Source organism: Xyrauchen texanus, chromosome 37, assembly GCF_025860055.1.
Source record: "Xyrauchen texanus isolate HMW12.3.18 chromosome 37, RBS_HiC_50CHRs, whole genome shotgun sequence".
Taxonomy (NCBI): Eukaryota; Metazoa; Chordata; class Actinopteri; order Cypriniformes; family Catostomidae; genus Xyrauchen; species Xyrauchen texanus.
In genome coordinates this window covers 39602150-39622514 of record NC_068312.1, presented here as the reverse complement: position 1 = coordinate 39622514, position 20365 = coordinate 39602150, and the positions used below count along the sequence as shown (strand labels likewise).

Below are 20365 nucleotides of genomic sequence, written 5' to 3'. Positions count from 1 at the left end.
GGAAACGGAATTGTCGTGTCTGACACGTTGGTGCAGGTAACGCCGTTGCGCGCACCTGCTACTAAAGTGACGATTTCAAACGTGCCTCCTTTCATTTCTGATGAAGGAATTATCAAAGAACTTAGTCGATTTGGTAAGTTTGCTAGTTCCATCAAAGTAGTTCCACTTGGATGCAAAAATGCTGCTTTGAAACATGTGTTGTCTTTTTGAAGACATGTTTTTAAATGCACCCTCTAAGACTTTGGAAATCTCTTTTCGCATACAACATGGAGATAGCTCGTACATGATATTCGCAACAACAGAAAGTATGCGGTGTTTTGATTGCGGAGATTTGGGGCATAAGAGATTTACTTGCCCGCATAAAAAACAGACGGAGAATGAAGTGAAGGACGGAAATATTGAAGAACACGTAGATCGAACTGAGAACACTGAAAATCGTGATAAGGAAAAAAGACTTAAAATTGTAAAAGAAACAATGATTCCAGCAAAAAACAAAAGAGGCAGGATACTCAAGGTGAGGATATAGAAGCACCTGTTTCTACCTGTGGAATTCCTCGACCCAGCCAAACAACCCAGGTTAAGTAATGGCGTTAGAAGTTGGACAAAACAGCGCAAGCGCAAAAACACCGCGCGCAAGTGAATTTCAACAGTGTGAGCACATGACACAGCTCGCACGTAAAATTTAAACCTGCAGAACTTGGAAATCACAAACTCGAGCACAAAAAATATGATTGTGCACACAAATTAACAAGTCCCACACACGCGCGATCTGTACACACACGCGCGAGTTATTTTCTGCACACAAGTCGGTTTTGACACTCAGGGGCGGGGCCCAATCCTTTCTGTTAACAAATGCTATTGGCTGCTGACCAAATACTGTATTGATTGGCTGCATCTCTTCGAATCTCTCGTGATTGGCTGTTGTTGGACGAGAACAGACAGAAAGTAGGAAGGATGTTTTTTATTTTTATTTTTTTTTTATTAACAAAAATATCAACATACAAACTCTTGTAGGGAAAAGAGAATATACATGCGTATATACAAATGTTGTCAATATACAAAAGTATTAACCCAAGCATAAAACAACAAAAACAAACCAAAGAGGGGGAGCTATTTCAAAATACCCAAGTCAAAAGCAAAAAGGCTAAAGAAAATAAAAATACCATTTGGAGCGGCACACAAGGGGAGATTAGTCAAAAAAGTAATTTCCTAGATATGTCTCTACACATTTTATTAGATTTGATCTTTTTCAGTGAGGTAAAAAACTATTTAAAAATCATTTATAAACCAAACAAAGGAAGGCTTAGAACATCTCCACTTACTGCAATGAATATGATATTTCCCCATAAGAATAATCATACTGACTAAATCTGAAACTGATGAATCTACATTATTCATATAAAGAGGATGTGTGGCAAGATGAGAAGAGGGATATTATCAATCTGAAGTGACAGCCAATGATGTAGCTCGGACCAAAAGCTGTTGGACACGGGGCAAAGAAAAAACATGTGTTCCAGAGTCTCATCAGCCATCTCACAAAAAACACAAGGGTCTACATCAAATTTGAATCTCTTTCTAAGAAAGTCAGCAACCGGATATATCTTATATATTATTTTAAAATGAGTCACTTTGACTTTTGGGAAAATGGGCCATTTAATGAATTTAAAATGTTTTTTTTCTATGGACAATGCAGCCATATTCGGAATCTGTACACACAATCCTCTGTTATAATCAAAAAACTATTTCGATTTCAAAGCATCATTAATACACTCTTAACCCGAATTAGTTGACTTAACTCGCAAATTGCGTGGAAACCCGTTGCCCTACACCACTTTAGTTTTTACACAAGCTAAAACTAAACATGTTGAGTTGTATTAACATGGAACCTTAATTTAGTATTTATATTTAATAGTAGTGTGTTCTCAAAATCATTAGATAAAACTAGCTATTATGACTTGTTATTGCTACTCATAATTTAACACAATTACTCTATTTTCCTATAATTTAATTGGCTTTTGATTTTTTTTTATTAAATTGTATGGAAAAAAAAAGAAACACTTCTTAATGCTTCCATGCATTTTATTTTTTTTAATGGCAAAACAGCCAATCTTGTTATGACAAACTTAACATCAGGTCAACATCAACACATCCATGAATAATCTTGAAAAAAGTCATTTAAAATCATTGAAACAATTGTGTGTGGCTGTTGTATGTGTGTGTGTGTGTGTGGGGGTGTTGTATGTGTTTGTGTATGTGGGGGTGTTGTATGTGTTTGTGTGTGTGGGGGTGTTGTATGTGTGTGTGTGTGTGTGGCTGTTGTATGTGTGTGTGTGTGTGTGGGGGTGTTGTATGTGTTTGTGTATGTGGGGGTGTTGTATGTGTGTGTGTGTGTGTGGGGGTGTTGTATGTGTTTGTGTATGTGGGGGTGTTGTATGTGTTTGTGTATGTGGCTGTTGTATGTGTTTGTGTGTGTGGGGGTGTTGTATGTGTTTGTGTATGTGTGGCTGTTGTATGTGTTTGTGTATGTGGGGGTGTTGTATGTGTTTGTGTATGTGTGGCTGTTGTATGTGTGTGTGTGTGTGGGGGTGTTGTATGTGTTTGTGTATGTGGGGGTGTTGTATGTGTGTGTGTGTGTGTGGGGTGTTGTATGTGTGTGTGGGTGTTTGTGGGTGTTGTATGTGTTTGTGTATGTGGGGGTGTTGTATGTGTGTGTGTGTGTGTGGCTGTTGTATGTGTGTGTGTGTGTGTGTGGGGTGTTGTATGTGTGTGTGGGTGTTTGTGGGTGTTGTATGTGTTTGTGTATGTGGGGGTGTTGTATGTGTTTGTGTATGTGGGGGTGTTGTATGTGTTTGTGTATGTGGCTGTTGTATGTGTTTGTGTGTGTGGGGGTGTTGTATGTGTGTTTGTGTATGTGGGGGTGTTGTATGTGTTTGTGTATGTGGCTGTTGTATGTGTTTGTGTGTGTGGGGGTGTTGTATGTGTTTGTGTATGTGTGGCTGTTGTATGTGTTTGTGTATGTGGGGGTGTTGTATGTGTTTGTGTATGTGTGGCTGTTGTATGTGTTTGTGTATGTGTTTGTGTGTGTGTGTGGGTGTTGTATGTGTTTGTGTATGTGTGGCTGTTGTATGTGTTTGTGTATGTGGCTGTTGTATGTGTTTGTGTGTGTGGCTGTTGTATGTGTGTGTGTGTGTGTGTGGGGGTGTTGTATGTGTGTGTGTGTGTGGGGGTGTTGTATGTGTTTGTGTGGCTGTTGTATGTGTTTGTGTGTGTGGGGGTGTTGTATGTGTTTGTGTGTGTGGCTGTTGTATGTGTTTGTGTGTGTGTGTGGCTGTTGTATGTGTTTGTGTGTGTGTGTGGCTGTTGTATGTGTTTGTGTGTGTGTGTGGCTGTTGTATGTGTTTGTGTGTGTGTGTGGCTGTTGTATGTGTTTGTGTGTGTGTGTGGGTGTTTGTGGGTGTTGTATGTGTTTGTGTGTGTGTGGGTGTTGTATGTGTTTGTGTGTGTGTGGGTGTTTGTGGGTGTTGTATGTGTTTGTGTGTGTTGTCCGTGTCTGTGTTGTGTGTGGGTGTTGCTGTGTTTGTTGTCCGTGTCTGTGTTTGGGTGTTGAATGTGTCACAAATTTACAAGAAAAAAACATAGATGTCTCCTGAGATTAAAGTGGTAAATCCATAAACAAAACAAATTTGACCAGAAACACCCACTCAAATGTACAAGAAACGCAAACAAACAGGATCTGTTTCATCTGCCTAAATGAAGAGAGGCCTGAGCTTGAACCAACAGACTATCATATCAGAACACAATCTGATTCCATCTACATAGACTGGTGAAGAACTGAAACAATAATGTCTTGTCTTTCTGCTACAACTCAAGTTTTCACACAAGTCACATCCTACAGCATGCTTCCTACAGCACTTAAGTGTGTGTAGATGTGTCAGTGCTGTTTGTGTGTGGGTGCTGAATGTGTCTGTTGTTTGTTTGTGTCTGCATTTTACGTGTGTCTGTTCGTCCACTTGTTTTACAGAAAATAAAAAGGTTTACCCCAAAAGGTAAGAAAGTATTTTACTAGTGTGGCAAAAAAAAAAAAAGGAGTCAACAGCTTCTTACAGTAGACTTGACATCTCTTTACATTGCAAGCTGATTTTTCAAAGTCTGTAGCTTTGGCTTTAGGTCAGTGTGGCCTAACAAGAGCAATACCTGTTGGATGAACTGAAATGTGAGCCTCATAGTCTTGGGGTAGTTAAGATGGAGTGCATACATGAGTCCAAACAGAATGCACATTGCTTTTGGCAGATCTTGAATATTGTCCATCACGACTTCTCCCTCAATGATGATTTTCAAGGAGGCTGGACTGAGACGCTGGGAAGATGTGAGCACAGCACCTTCACGCTCAATAAGAAGTATCCCAACATCAAGGTCACGAAAATAATCATCATCATCTGATTCCTAAATAAAGAATAACAGAAGAGCACAATCATTACATTATATTTCTCATTTGAAAAAAAAAAAAACTGTGTCATGGTGAAACATAAATAATGATAAAAATGATAAGAAAGCAAGAGCTTACTTACAAAGCCTGCTTTGAAGAAGTTTGTGGGGTTGTCCCCAAGGATGATGGGAAGCCCTCTGAGCACCTGTGTCCGGATCGCAGTTGGCTCTGTAGTCTTTAGAGAATTAAACACAGTACCACAAATTAGCTAGCTAAAATAAAAAACAAATAATGATCTATAAAAAAATAAAGCTTAAAAAAAAAAACAAGCAATGTTTGGATTGAATTATACAACTAATAGAGTAGCATTGTGATATGAAGTTTATACAAAACCTGAGAGAAACAACGGCAAGTACAGAATGTGTATGGACTTACATTGGTCTGTTGTGAAATCTGTGTCAACAACTGTCCAACATTCCCTCTCTTGGATCGAAATAACTCGAGGAGACGAGGACTGTGCCGATCGATGCTCTCATAGAATTCCAGCTTGAGGTTCTTGCCCACAATCCTGCTGAACTCCATGAACACCTGGAAAATACAGAGAACAAAAAAACTGAACTTAGAACAACTGAACTATACAAGGCAGCTAAGCCATATGCAAAGTAGTGCTGAAAAACATCCATTAATGTCCTTTTTATATGATTTGCAATGTTGATGAAAAACATCATGCCCCAAATTGAAAATACCAATGATTTCCTTAAACAGGACAAGAGAAATATACATCTAGACACATTATATAATAATAGAAAGATGTTATGTTCTCTTTCTTAAACATACAGGGTGCAGAAAAAATCACATGACTGCCAGTGAAAGGTTACTTGGGCGGTTTCACTCAGTTGTGCACCCTGGATTTTCTGGTGAATCTTTGCTAAGTGGACCTTAAGTGCATTAATGGAGTTGAATGTGCACACACATTGTTGGTGTAAGCAGGGAAATGGGACAGTTCTATCATAGTTTCCGTGTTTTAACCGATAATGTTTTAAAAGGTAACCCCTTTTCTCACACACAAACTCACAGTACTTACACTGCCACAGCATCCGAACGCCAAAAGGATCTGTAAAAAAAGAAAACAAGAAAACGTTTAGCTCAACGACTCATTTTAGCAATGTCACTGTTTTAAATTACATTTATATCTGCATTTATGTCAAAACCTAGAGAATTTCAAACATCAATATGCCATTTAGTATTATGTATTTGTGTCAAAATGACATAAACATCTTTTCATTTTCTATTTTGCCTAGAAACGCTTCCAACACGCTTTTGCCTGTCGTGTGAAAAATAGGCGTCGGTTCTATTTCTAGCAGGCAGTGTGTAAGTGTGCCACTACATATTATGTTTTCACTCAATTATGTCATAATAACGAAATGTTATGTCGTTTTAACGACATCTTTTCAGGTAATAACGAGATGTTATGTCGTTTAAACGACATATTTTGTAAGTGACGTTATAGTCTAGGCCTAAATGAACTCTGAAAAGTCATGGCATATTTAACTGAACTTTCTCCTCGGTTTAAGTCACAAAGACATTTTATTAGCATTGAGCCATGTCGACAGGATTATTATTAGTATGCGAACACTGAGTATTCGGCATCTTAAACATCTGAGACTGTAATATACAGACGAAAGAATGAGATGGACCTATTGGAAGTGGCATTATTCCTTATTGATGAACTAAAACGTTACGGAAAGCAACATGGATTTAAACTACAACATCCAAAAATCCATGTTGAAGTTGTTTTACAAAAATGGTTGAATCGCATTTCTATTGCAAAAAAATGACATTTATATAAATGATACAGTCGAGAAAACTGTCCGGTATGTGAGCCGTCCTCAGACTGTTAACATTAAGCTAACTTTAAGCTGACACTTTTTTGAGTAGTGTTACTAGCAATAAGCATGTATTAACACCATGCACAGGTTAACGTTAACATTAGACGGAAAAAAAGCTGCGTCATCAATTTATCTGCAAGTTTTTGGGTATTAAAATTCCCACAAAGATAACTTAGTTATTTTACATACTAACCATTCCACTTGGAGTAAGGCTGCTTCCTAGTCAGGGTCTCGTCTGCTGTCGAGGCTTGTGCTTGTCCCGCCAGGTGTAGATGTAGATCCCCTTGGACGCACGTGACCGACGCGGGTCTTTTCACGTGACCAGGCAGGTTTTTGAATTAGCCCCCTCCCCTTCCTTATGAAACTAAACATACCAAGTTATCTCTGCTAAACCTGATTAGTGCAATTAATCTTTCAGCTAAAAAGTACAAACAGCTAATGTTGTTTAGTAATGATAGCAGGTTTTTACTAAACATAAAAGAATAAGTAATGATCGCTCGACAAAATCTGGGTTTACAGTTTATATTTATTATTACATTTTTTTGTCAACTAAAGTACAATCATTAATAACTATATTTGGTAAAGTTGGTAAGGGTCAGAGGTGTTTCCAGCATTGAAGGACATCCGAGGATTAGCCCAGACCATTTTATTTTCACACTAGCAACCACTTCCCTGTAGTCCAGAGCTGGTGAGAGGGTATTCTTTGAGTTTTGCTCTGGCTGGGCCTGTTTCTACAGTTCCTAAATCTTCCACTCTAGTACTATCCTCAACATCCTCTCTCCTCCCTGAATCATCTGTGATGCAACAGATACAGCACATAACTTATTGCAAATCAGCTTCAAACAACTAATTTATCAAGTGCTACATATGTCAAACTGTAGACCAATACCACTGAAGAAGAGCAGATCAGTGGGATTGCCCTTAGATCTATCATGTACATTACCATAAAGTCATCACAAAAGAGTTATATTATAGTGAGTAAAGTGAAGTAAAAATTTTTTTTTAATATAAATAATTTATATTTTTGACATAAATAGTCAAAATGATGTATAAGATCCTAAGTTAAAGCAATACATGAATGACTTTAGTTCATTGACACACTATGGCATCGAACTGTATATAATTCTCCATGTTAGGGTTAGGGTCAAAAATCCTTTCATTAGGATCATTAGGATAAACAATGTTTCACTTTTAACTTTCTCTAAAGTAAAGTGACTGATTAATTGTTCCCAGTTTCCATGCCTGATTCTGGCACATCTTTGCTACCCTCAAAGTGTATATTTACTACAAACTAATATCACAAAACAAGTCACACATACATTTTATGCTAATGCTTATTGGTTATCCTTAGCGAAAACAACACATGATAAACAAGAAAATTATGCTCCGAACAGGATTGGAACCGCGGTCTCAAACCGAGGCTAGACGCTACAACATGTGACATCAGTCGGTATATGAGAGGCAAGATGACACTAGCTGTGTTTGAATAACACAAGAGCGCGTCCATCTGAAGTGTGATAAGAGACATGAAAGAAGGCCCGGATGTGCGGTCAGTATAAAGCCTTGCTACTGACGACGATCATTATCGGTCATATAATGTTCTAACTGACAAATCAGAATCAAACATTTCAGAGAGACATTCCTGTAATAATATTATATTTTATGTACACTCCTAACCTGGCCTTATTCTGCTGCACCTGCTCTGCTTTCCCAGCCCCAAGACTGACTGGCTTCCTCTCTGAGCTGCATTTCATCTATATAATGAATTAATGAGGCTGATGAGTAGCGGATGGCCCTTGCAGTACCACACAAACAAGCTGGGAACTATCTGGCATCTAGATATCTACACTTACCATTTTGTGAAACACTAACTTTCCCTTCAACATTAACGTTAGATGGATAGATATGGATAGATGGGGTACCTCTAAACAGGTTCACTAAACGCCTTGCTGCATTCTACATTTCCACCTATCTTCAGTTATTATCAAAGACAGAAAACACACACTCACACACACACTCACTCACACACACACTCACTCACACACACACTCACTCACACACACACTCACACACACACACACACACACACACATATAACGCACAAAACATCTTACAGCTAAAAGAAATTAAGGAGGAATTTAGAAAGAAACCATAACCTCTTTACTTAGTCATACATTTTTGGGGCATTTACGTGTAAATGGTTGAAATCATACTTACTCTATGTGATAGATAAATTGTTTCGATAAATATCCACTTGTATGCTACGTCTAAAGGATGCTTTTATTTAAAAATGTTCTTTAATATTTACATTTTTTCTCAAGCCTTTTGATCTCAAGACTTCTTTTTTTTTTTTAAACCAATACCCCCTTGTTGTTTGCTTTGTGTTGTTCAGTATTGTGTAGGGGACACTTTTCTTTCATTTACACTGACAGTATTGTTCCAATTGATGTATATTTCTTATTTCTCCACTAAGAGAGTTTTGTATGTTTTTTCTTGTCAAAAATAAAAAGTTCCCGCTTTCTGTCTGTTCTCGTCCAACAACAGCCAATCACGAGAGATTCGAAGAGATGCAGCCAATCAATACAGTATTTGGTCAGCAGCCAATAGCATTTGTTAACAGAAAGGATTGGGCTCCGCCCCTGAGTGTCAAAACCGACTTGTGTGCAGAAAATAACTCGCGCGTGTGTGTACAGATCGCGCGTGTGTGGGACTTGTTAATTTGTGTGCACAATCATATTTTTTGTGCTCCAGTTTGTGATTTCCAAGTTCTGCAGGTTTAAATTTTACGTGCGAGCTGTGTCATGTGCTCACACTGTTGAAACTCACTTGCGCGCGGTGTTTTTGCGCTTGCGCTGTTTTGTCCAATAATAAACGCCATATTAAGTCCTCAACTGAGCAAAACGCTTCGGAACAGAGTTCAAAATCTGAGGTGAGTGATTTTAATTTATCTAAACAAGATGGTGAAAACAAAGGAGGCCTAAATGTTCCGAAAGATGTAGTTGATTCTGTAAAGGACATGAACTTTGTACTGGTGTTGAGGATGAGAGCGGTTTGCAGTCTGCTGTGAGAGGAGATGAAGATAGCGACGAGGCTCAGATGGAGGAACGTGAGAGCGGCTCGGAGGTGTGGGCGTTTGATTACAGTCAGTCGAGGAATGACGTTTATTCTGTGGAAGAATTAAATGAATTTCTGGATCAAACTAAAGGGAAAAAAGTTGATGTTGCTAAATACTTTTCTGATTGTGATAAATGTATTAAATCGGTAATGATTGCTCAGAAGAGTGTTGGTTACGATGTGATTTCGAAACAAAAAAGATTTAGGCTGAAAAAATGTATGTTTATGCACGTAAAGCTCAAAATGATCAGGCAAAAATGTCAAAAGGAAAAAAATAAAAGCACATGGGTGTGGGATCTATTTTTAATTTATTATTTGTTTCTCTGCTGTTTCTTTTCTCTCCCCTATAATGCAGATACTAAGAGCGGGATCTTTAAATGTTAATGGCCTGAGGGGAAAAAGAGCTTTACTGTCTGAATTTCTGAGGCTTAAAGACAATAATGTAATATTTTTACAAGAAACGCATCGTGACTCCAATAATGAATCTGAGTTGAAGTTGTGGTGGGAAGGGAAAAGTTGTTTAAGCCATGGCACAAATATCAGTGCTGGAGTCGCTATCCTATTTTCAGCTAATCTTCATGTTAATATTTGATCAAAAATAGAATTGGAGAAAGGACGTCTTTTGATTGTGAAAGCTGAAATTCATAATCAAGTATTTGTTTTTATAAATATTTATGCTCCAAATAGAGGCACAGATGTTATTTAGAAAGTTGGGAGATATTTTAAAAAGTTTTACCCTGGATGAGTTTATAGTTGTCGTGGTGATTGGAACTATACGCTTAATTTTCTTTTAGACAGAAATAACGAGGAACCAGATTCTGTATCAGCTTCTTTCTTAAAAAGTATTATTGTTCAACATGATTTTATAGACGTGTGGAGAGAAAAGAATAATGCTGTAAAACAATATACATGGACAAGAGTTTCACAAGGGAGGATTAGTGCAGCTAGGCTTGACCGGCTCTATATCAAGCGTGCAGAAAATAATCGATTAATGGAGTGTAACATTTTCCCATGTTGTGTATCAGACCATCATTTTATTACAGCGAATATTGCCTTGACAAATCAAAAATGTAAAAGTCCTTATTGGAAGTTTAATGTAGCATTGTTAAAAGAAAAAGACTTTTTAGGAAATTTTGAATCGTTTTGGAGTGAGTGGGTTTCCCAAAGGATGATTTTGAAAGTTTGAAACAGTGGTGGGAAATAGGAAAGACCCAAATAAAAGTTTTTTGTCTACTAGAAAAATTAAACAACAAACAGCTGAAATAGAGCAAGAGATTTTTCAGATAACATCTGGAATGATTCAACATTCAGATTCATCATTAAATGGAAAGTTATCTGAAAAGAAACAAGATCTTGAATCTTTATTGCAAGTGCGGGCTAAAGGTGCCCTAATAAGGTCGCGGTTTATGTCTGTACATGACATGGATTCTCCCACTGCTTATTTTTTTTAATTTGGAAAAGGTCTTAAAGAAACAAAATGAAATGCACTGTTTAACAACACCAGATGGACTGAAGACTTTTGATTCAAGAAAAATGTGAAAGATTGCAGTGGATTTCTATTCAGAACTATATAAAAAGGAGGACACTGATACTGGATGCATTTCACAAGCTTCCTACCATCACTAAAGAGCAGAGTCGGACTCTGGACAGTGCTGTTTCGTTTAAGGAGTTAACTGATGCAGTAATACAGATGAATGCTGGCCGTGCACCTGGGATTGATGGACTGCCGGTGGACTTTTATAAAGCGTTTTGGAAGATCATCGGAAGAGACTTCTATGAGGTGGTTCAAGAATGTTTTAAAGATAAACTACTTCCCATAAGTTGTCAAAGGGCAGTGTTGGCACTGATACCTAAGAAAGGAGACTTGAGTTTCCTAAAAAACTGGAGGCCTGTATCAATTCTGACTTCTGATTATAAGCTAATAGCTCAGTTATTGGCCAATGGGATGAAATCTGTTTTGGGTGATATAATACATTGAGACCAGTCTTATTGTATTCCAGGAAGAAACAATACATGACAATATTTTTCTGATCAGAGATATTTTGGACTACTCTAAACTTTATGAAGTAGATATAGGTTTTTTGTTCCTGGATCAGGAAAAAGCCTTTGATAGAGTTGACCATGGTTTTCTGTCTGAGACAATGCTTGCGTTTGGGTTTGGAAATGGTTTTATTTCTTGGATCAAACTCTTGTATATGAATGTATCTTCTATTTTAAAGATTGGTGGTGGATTAAGTCAACCAATAAGAACACAGAAGGGTATCAGGCAGGGGTGTCCACTGTCAGGTCAGCTATATGCTTTAGCAGTGGAACCACTTTTATGTCTACTAAGAAAAAAACTGTCTGGTTTAAGTATTGGTGATGATCTTCATTCTGTTAAACTGACTGCGTATGCGGATGACATTACTGTAATTGTGAAAGAACAAAAAGATATTGATATTATTAATTACAGTATTGGATTGTATGAGAGAGCATCATCTGCAAAACTTAACTGGGGTAAAACAGAAGCGTTTTGGTGTCATGAGAAAACAGCAATGCCTTTACCAGCTATCCCTGAAAATGTTAAGTGGGAAAAAGTTGGTTTCAAGTTTTTAGGAATTTTTATGGGTTCTGAAAACTACCAAATAAAAAATTGGGAGGGTGTGAAGGACAAAATATGTGCCAGATTGTCAAAATGGAACTGGATTTTGCCTCAACTGTCCTATAGGGGAAGAGTGCTGGTGATAAATAATCTTGCCGCCTCTATCCTATGGCATAGATTCATTGTATTGAATCCACCAGAAGATTTTATTGGAGGAGTCCAAAAATTGTTTGTACATTTTTTCTGGTCTGGACAACATTGGCTACGAGAGTCAATTTTGTATCTGCAGGTACGTGAAGGAGGTCAAGGTCTTATGGACATTAAGTCTAAAGTGGCTGCTTTTAGACTGCTTCACCATCAGTCTCAGAACTGGATAAGAGTGGCTTGTGCCTTATTGAATCGAGTGGGACTGCTGAAGTTGGACAGACATCTCTTTTTAATGAATTTAAAGGAGATGGATCTTAGTGGGCTCCCATCTTTTTATGCCTCCGTATTAAATGCATGGCAGATTTTTATTGTTAAAAGGCAGGTTTTTGAAACACAGAGTCTTTGGGATCTTGAAGAACCCTTAATCTTTAATTCTCACATACCCAGTGCAATATTGGAATCACAGATAAGCACAAGCTTGGTGAGAGCAGGAATCTATAAGATCTGCCATCTTAGGTCAAATGACCAGTGATTACTGCAGACAAACTGGCCTCAGAGACTGGTACTCGTTCTGTTCGAACTGTGCAAAAACTCTTAGCTGAAATTCAAGTCTCTTTTCCTGTTCTGCCACTAGAAGTTGAAAAATCGGAGAATGTATTTCCCAAGATCAGTGCGGCTGTGGATGTAGGAGAGTGGCAGGAGTTTGAAGGAAGTCTGCTCTCTTTCAGGATGCCTGAACTTGGTCTTTTTAATATTACTTCTAAGAAAGCTCTTTATTGTGTTTGTGTAAAATATCTCAATTTAAGAGCGTTAAAAGAACTTCCAGAAACTAAGTGGACTGATTTTGTTGAGTCTGGTATTTCCCCAAAAGGAAGTTGGAGGTCCTTATATAAGAAACCAATTGAAAAACGGAATGGAGATTTCCAATGGCGAATTTCACATTGGATAATAGCATCAAATCGATATAAGGCACATTTGAATCCGTTGCAAGAGGAAGAGTGTTCTTTTTGTGGAATTTCAGAAACTGTTTTTCATATTTTTATTGGTTGTTCAAGGCTAAAAGACATGTTTGGTGTATTAGGAGAATTGAGTCATAGTTTTGGTTTTCACTTTACAAATGGTCTTTTTGTTTTTGGACCAAAATATAGTGCCTCAAACAGGACAAAAACAGTTTTGATTAATTTCTTGTTTGGTAAGGCTAAAATGGCAATTTGGCTGACAAGGAAGAATAAAACACTTCTTAATGGAGGAGTTGATCCTTTACATACGTAAAAAGTAGGTTAATTTTGTTTTATGAACTCGTAAATGATACTGACTCTTTTTTTTCTTTGTGGGGTACTAAAGGTATTTTATGTCAACCAAGTGAAGAGAGAGGTTATGATATAATGTTATGAATTAAAATTAATTTTAATGTGAGTAAAAAACCTATTTTTGTATATGTAGGTAGGATCTTTTTTTAATGCTTTCTTGTGTAGTGTAATATTTATTGTCTTTTTAAATAAAAGGAGCTTAAAAGTCTCTCTCTCTCTCTCTCTCTCTCTGTCTCTCTCTGTCTCTCTCTCTCTCTCTCTGTCTCTCTCTCTGTCTCTCTCTCTCTCTGTCTCTCTCTGTCTCTCTCTGTCTCTCTCTCTCTCTCTCTGTCTCTCTCTCTCTCTGTCTCTCTCTCTCTCTCTCTCTCTCTCTCTCTGTCTCTCTCTCTCTCTGTCTCTCTCTCTCTGTCTCTCTCTGTCTCTCTCTCTCTCTGTCTCTCTGTCTCTCTCTGTCTCTGTCTCTCTCTGTCTCTCTCTCTCTCTCTCTCTCTGTCTCTCTCTCTGTCTCTCTCTCTCTCTCTCTCTCTCTCTCTCTCTCTCTCTCTCTCTCTCTCTCTCTCTCTCTCTCTCTCTGTCTCTCTCTGTCTCTCTCTGTCTCTCTGTCTCTCTCTGTCTCAGCTCCTGCTGTAACGGAAAGATGGATGAAAGGCTAATTCTTGCTGTTAGCAATGTTCCAGTGCTCTATGATATGGATATGGTATATCCAGCCGCAGCTCCTGCACCAGGAGTATGAGATTGAATGGTTTTGTGGACCCAGACAGACCGGCGTTTGCGTTTTCGCCGCAGATAAACCGCCGCTATGGCAAACAGCACGCCTTGTTTCTCGCTCATCTTTGCTATAAAGCATTTTATGCACTGATTCCATTTATATTTAGTCTTTTCTCTCCAAAATGTTTGTTTTTAGCGCCAAGAAAAGCGATTCGCTGTCAACAGCAATGGAGTGGCATCCGTGAATGTCATTTATAAACGTTACTAGGCAACCAGTAGTGGGAACGCCCACTAGCGACTTCACCGCTAGCCACTGGCGACCTGCAGCGACAAAGTCACTAGCAGTGTGAACGCAGCTTAAGAGTCATTCATATCACTTATATGCAATGTACAGTAGTTATTAACATATTAATGATTATTATTTTCAGTAATTAATAACAGGAGAATTATCATCACAGACCAACAACTGTACAGACGATAAACACAAACTCTTGATGTAATTAACAGCTCGTCTCTTAATCAACAGTCCTCTTCTCTCACGACGATTGAATCATTAACATGATTTATTTAAGAAAGCGCCGTGAGCGCTGAGATTAGCGTGACAGCGTTGTTTGATCATTAATTTGACAGTGCCGGAGGAAAGAGACACAGAGAACAACTCATCTCTAAATTACCTTTAACTAGTCAAACACCGCAGGAGGAAGATCTGATCCAGACCACTGAAGCTCAAGAGGAACACAAACCAGCTTAAACCGGTCTAAGATGTTTTTGACCAGCTTGCTTTTGATGTGAATATAACACTGATAATCAGATGAAATATGCAGGTCACAAACACTCCTTCAGCCAATCAGAGGAGCTGAATATTCCTGCTGTTGTCATGGCAATCATGTCAATCATACTGTGTGTGTGTGAGATTGTATTTCATGAATAATTTCTGCTGGTCTTGGGAGGATGTGAGTGTTTATTCTCTATAAACGCACTCTATCATTTACACATGACTGATTCTGACCCACAATGCATTGCTCTGTCAGCAGATGTTGAGTCAGAATCGAGCGGGACGCTGAAGCAGAAACTAATGCCACATCCACACTAAAACATTACTGAAAATAGAGTTTTCAATGTATTTACTTTTATTCATTTAGCAAACTCTATTATACAAATGAGGAATCCAACAACAGCGATTCATCCCGAGGAGACAGTAACGCTTTAGTGTGGATGTGATCTAAATCTACTGAAACACTGACACATATATGAAACTGACCGCGTGGTGCATTGTGGGTAATATTGGCCTGATGACTGGACTGACGGTCTACAAGACAAACCAATAAAACAAATGAATCACAGATATGAATCACAGAAGTGAATCACAGAAATGAATCAAATAAATTAATCAATGAATTGAATCACAGATATGAATCACAGAAGTGAATCACAGATATGAATCACAGAAGTGAATCAATTAATTGAATCACAGAAGTGAATCACAGATATGAATCACAGAAGTGAATCACAGAAGTGAATCACAGATATGAATCACAGAAGTGAATCAATTAATTGAATCACAGATATGAAGCACAGAAGTGAATCACAGAAGTGAATCACAGATATGAATCACAGAAGTGAATCAATTAATTGAATCACAGATATGAAGCACAGAAGTGAATCACAGAAGTGAATCACAGATGTGAATCAATTAATTGAATCACAGAAGTGAATCACAGATATGAATCACAGAAGTGAATCAATTAACTGAATCACAGATATGAATCACAGATATGAATCAAATAAATTAATCAATGAATTGAATCACAGATATGAATCACAGAAGTGAATCACAGATATGAATGGTTCATTGACAGATCATGAAGGTGAAAATCACAGAAGTGAATCAATTAATTGAATCACAGATATGAATCACAGAAGTGAATCAATTAATTGAATCACAGATATGAATCACAGAAGTGAATCAAAGATGTGAATCACAGAAGTGAATAACAGAATTGAATCACAGATATGAATCACAGATGTGAATCACAGATATGAATCACAGATATGAAGCACAAATATGAATCACAGAAGTGAATCAATTAATTGAATCACAGAAGTGAATCAATTAATTGAATCACAGAAGTGAATCACAGATATGAATCACAGAAGTGAATCACAGATATGAATCACAGAAGTGAATCAATTAATTGAATCACAGATATGAATCACAGAAGTGAATCACAGAAGTGAATCAATTAATTGAATCACAGATATGAATCACAGAAGTGAATCACAGATAAGAATCACAGAAGTGAATCACACAGAAGTGAATCACAGAAGTGAATCAATTAATTGAATCACAGATATGAATCACAGAAGTGAATCACAGATATGAATGGTTCATTGACAGATCATGAAGGTGAAAATGAGAGAAAGATGATTTTAAATTTAAGATGATCACTGTGTGTTTTTACTCACCGTTGAGCGCCACGAAGGAATCTAAACCAAAATGAAAAAATGTGTTAATTGGTTGAAATGTGATTCAGTCTCACAAGAATCATTTAGTGACTGAATTCATCCATTTTAAAAGCAGCAGCAGCTCATTTATAACGTGACAATAAGATCTTGAGTTACACTTCAATGAAGAGTTACTCGTTACATTAATGTTATATATATATATTAACACTTGCACATGCAACGTTTCTATTATTATTTTTTTTTAACATTTGTTCTTAATCTGACAGAAACCTCCCTTTTGATGTTTTATAAAGTATATTTTCTAAAGTTTCCTTTTAGGGTTCATTATAATTCTCTTTATACAATAGTTCATGTGTGTGTGTGTGTGTGTGTGCAGCTGTGTATGTGAAGTGTGTCCAGATCTCAGTAAACTGGTTCTGCTTACTTTGGCAGTCACCCAGTCCATCTGTGTTGCCCTGTTCCACGTCCTGCTCGAAAGACCATCTGCACAACACACACACACACACACACACACACACACACACACACACACACGCACACACACGCACAGACACACGCACGCACACAGACACACGACACACACACACACACACACACAGGCACACACACACACAGACACACACCCCCACACACACACGCACACACACACACAGGCACACACAGACACACACCCCCACACACACACACACACACAGACACACACAAACAAACACACACGCACACACACACACACACGCACACACAGACACACACAAACAAACACACACGCACACACACACAAACAAACACACACACACAAACACATGTAAAAAAAACAAAAAGTTGGACTTTCAACAGACATGTTTTCATCAAGACTGAATTCAGTTTCTTCACAAATGCTGCTGAACACTAACACAACATATAACACACATGATCTTTCTGAAACACCCCACAGGTGCAACAACACAAACGGCCCCTCAAAAGTCACCAATCGAGTCAGGATGTCTGGTAGAGACACCAGCGTCCTCAACACTCAGAGAGACAGACAGAAATATGAGACAGATGTGTGAGACAGCTCTTTCTCTCTTGGGCACATTTAATAGAAAAGCTCTTCATGAAACGCCGGGACCCAAAAGCCTTTCAATTGCGGCCACAAACCACACAGATCATATCCCATAATCCTTCAGTAAGTCACTTTAGTAATATTGCAGAGCGCGAGTGACCCGACGGGAACTCTGAACAAAGTGGAAAACTCAACCAGATCACGTCTGACGATCACAACACGTTACAAACATCATCAGGTCCGCTCATGAATATTAATTAGGTGATGTAACATTCGCCCAACAGTTCGGATTGATTTATTGAAGGCAGGTAAGTGAGCTGCTTAACCCAAACACGGATGAGATATATAGCAACACATAGAGTTAGGGTAAATATATATAAATATATACTGTATATATATATACGGTCAAACTCTCTTTCCACATGAGAATCCACAAACACAAAGCATGCTGGGTACAGTGACATCATCACGTGGCTCGTGTGAACTGTGAGAGCAGCACTGAGAACGGCGTCACGTACTTTGAGTCGGCCGAGATCTCTTTACACGTTCCTTCTGACACCCAACCGCAGTACGGATCTCTGGAGGCGATACAGGACCTGAGAGAGACACACGTGAAGAGGTCATAACAGGAGTTTGCTATCTTCTGATGAAAGTCAGAGAAATGTGGACGCACTTTTTACACTTGGCGTGCCGTTCGCAGCGTGACAGCGGAACTTTGACGACGCATGAAGTGAACGCCACGAACAGCGAGTGACTCCGACTGTCGATCTGCATACTGATGATGCGTCTGTCCTCCACGCCGTCAATACTGCACCTGCACACATCACACAACACTTTACATACATGTCTATAAGCTGTAATCACATGACTTCACTGATGAGCACTCTAAACTCTGATTGGACGAGCCACTTTTGAACTGTTGTAAAATTATTATTTAAAGAATATTCCGGGTTCAATACAAGTTCAGTTCAAATGACAGAATGTTGATTACCACAAAAGTAATTTAGTCTTGTTCCTCCTTTTCTTTAATTGTGTGTTCCAGTGAGACACTTCCAATGCAAGTCAATGGGGTCGATATTTAGAGGGTTTAAAGTCAGAAATGTGACACTTACAATTTTATAACAACACTTACATTAATTCTTCTGTTAAAACTTGTGTATTATTTGAGCTGTAAAGTTCTTTAAATCGTTGTGTTAACTGCTGCATTCCGTCGTCATGGCAACAGTAGTATAATTGTTTATATCTTCACACAGATGTGGTTAATAAGTGATTTAATGACAGTAAAATCATGTTAACACACATATTGTTTATGTCTTGTGTCTATACTTTTGAAACAGTATTTTAATGATTACAGATTAAACCCCATTGACTTGCATTGGAAGTGTCTCACTGGAACACACAATTGTGCTTTTCTCCCCAATGTGGAATGCCCAATTCCCAATGCGCTCGAAGTCCTCGTGATGGTGTAGTGACTCAATCCGGGTGGCAAGGAATGAATCTCAGTTGGCTCCGCGTCTGAGACCGTCAATCCGCGCATCTGATCACGTGACTTGTTGATCGCGTTACCGTGGAGACGTAGCGCGTGTGGAGGCTTCACGCTATTCTCCATGCATCCACACACAACTCACCACACACCCCACCGAGAGCGAGAACCACATTATAGCGACCACAAGGAGGTTACCCCACGTGACTCTACCCTCCCTAGCAACCGGGCCAATATGGTTACCCCATGTGACTCTACCCTCCCTAGCAACCGGGCCAATTTGGTTACCCCATGTGACTCTACCCTCCCTAGCAACCGGGCCAATTTGGTTACCCCATGTGACTCTACCCCCCATAGCAACCGGGCCAATTTGTTTACCCCATGTGACTCTACCCTCCCTAACAACCGGAGCCAATTTGGTTGCTAAGGAGACCTGGCTGGAGTCACTCAGCACACCCTGGATTCAAACTCGCGACTCCAGGTGTGATAGTCAGTGTCAATACTCACTGTGATACCCAGACACCAGATTTATGCTTTATTAAAGAAAAGGAGGGACGAGTGGAAATGTATTTTTGTGTTAATAATCAACATTATGACACAAATGCGGTCGATTGATCCCGGAATATTCCTTTAACACATATCTGTGATTATATAAAGTCGCTACAATATATAAATCTATTAACAGTGAACAATTAGAGTAATTAAGTATTTATTTATTGTGTGTGTGTGTGTGTGTGTCTGTAATATGTTCTCTATGTAGAGTTCATCTGTGCTGTAAAGTCGTTCATTTTAAAGATAAATGCGGCTCATGTGACGCAGAACAACATCAGCTCTGTCCTGAAAACACCTCGTCTGTCCTCAGATCATCCCGTCTTTATTTCAGCTCCCATCAATTATTCAGTCAGTAAACATCAGCAGACGTTCCACTCGCGCTCTGTAATTCACTAATCACGCGTGTCACCTGATAGAGGCGTGTTAATAAAGTACACACTTCTCTGGGTTGTACACGTTCAGCTCCTCCAGAAACAGACTGTCGTTCAGGAAACCGCTCCGCATCTTCGCCAGAAACTTCAGGACGATTCCTCGTTCCGATCCCAGAAACACGACCGTGTGGTTACGATGAGGACCGGCGGCATTATCCACAGCGATCTGAGTCAGACGGTATCTAGAGAGAGAGAGAGAGAGAGAGAGAGAGAGAG

General features: G+C 38.7%; 1 protein-coding gene across 1 annotated transcript in view; it reads right to left on the bottom strand.

The window, feature by feature from the left end:
• The window catches only part of sema6a (sema domain, transmembrane domain (TM), and cytoplasmic domain, (semaphorin) 6A), a 106527-nt gene that overhangs the window by 17469 nt on the left and 68693 nt on the right, over positions 1 to 20365 (bottom strand). Inside the window, 6 exon segments of the mRNA XM_052107819.1 lie at positions 15437 to 15484; positions 16642 to 16662; positions 17066 to 17124; positions 18202 to 18279; positions 18357 to 18497; positions 20158 to 20331. Of these exon segments, the coding sequence (XP_051963779.1) occupies positions 15437 to 15484; positions 16642 to 16662; positions 17066 to 17124; positions 18202 to 18279; positions 18357 to 18497; positions 20158 to 20331 (521 nt within the window).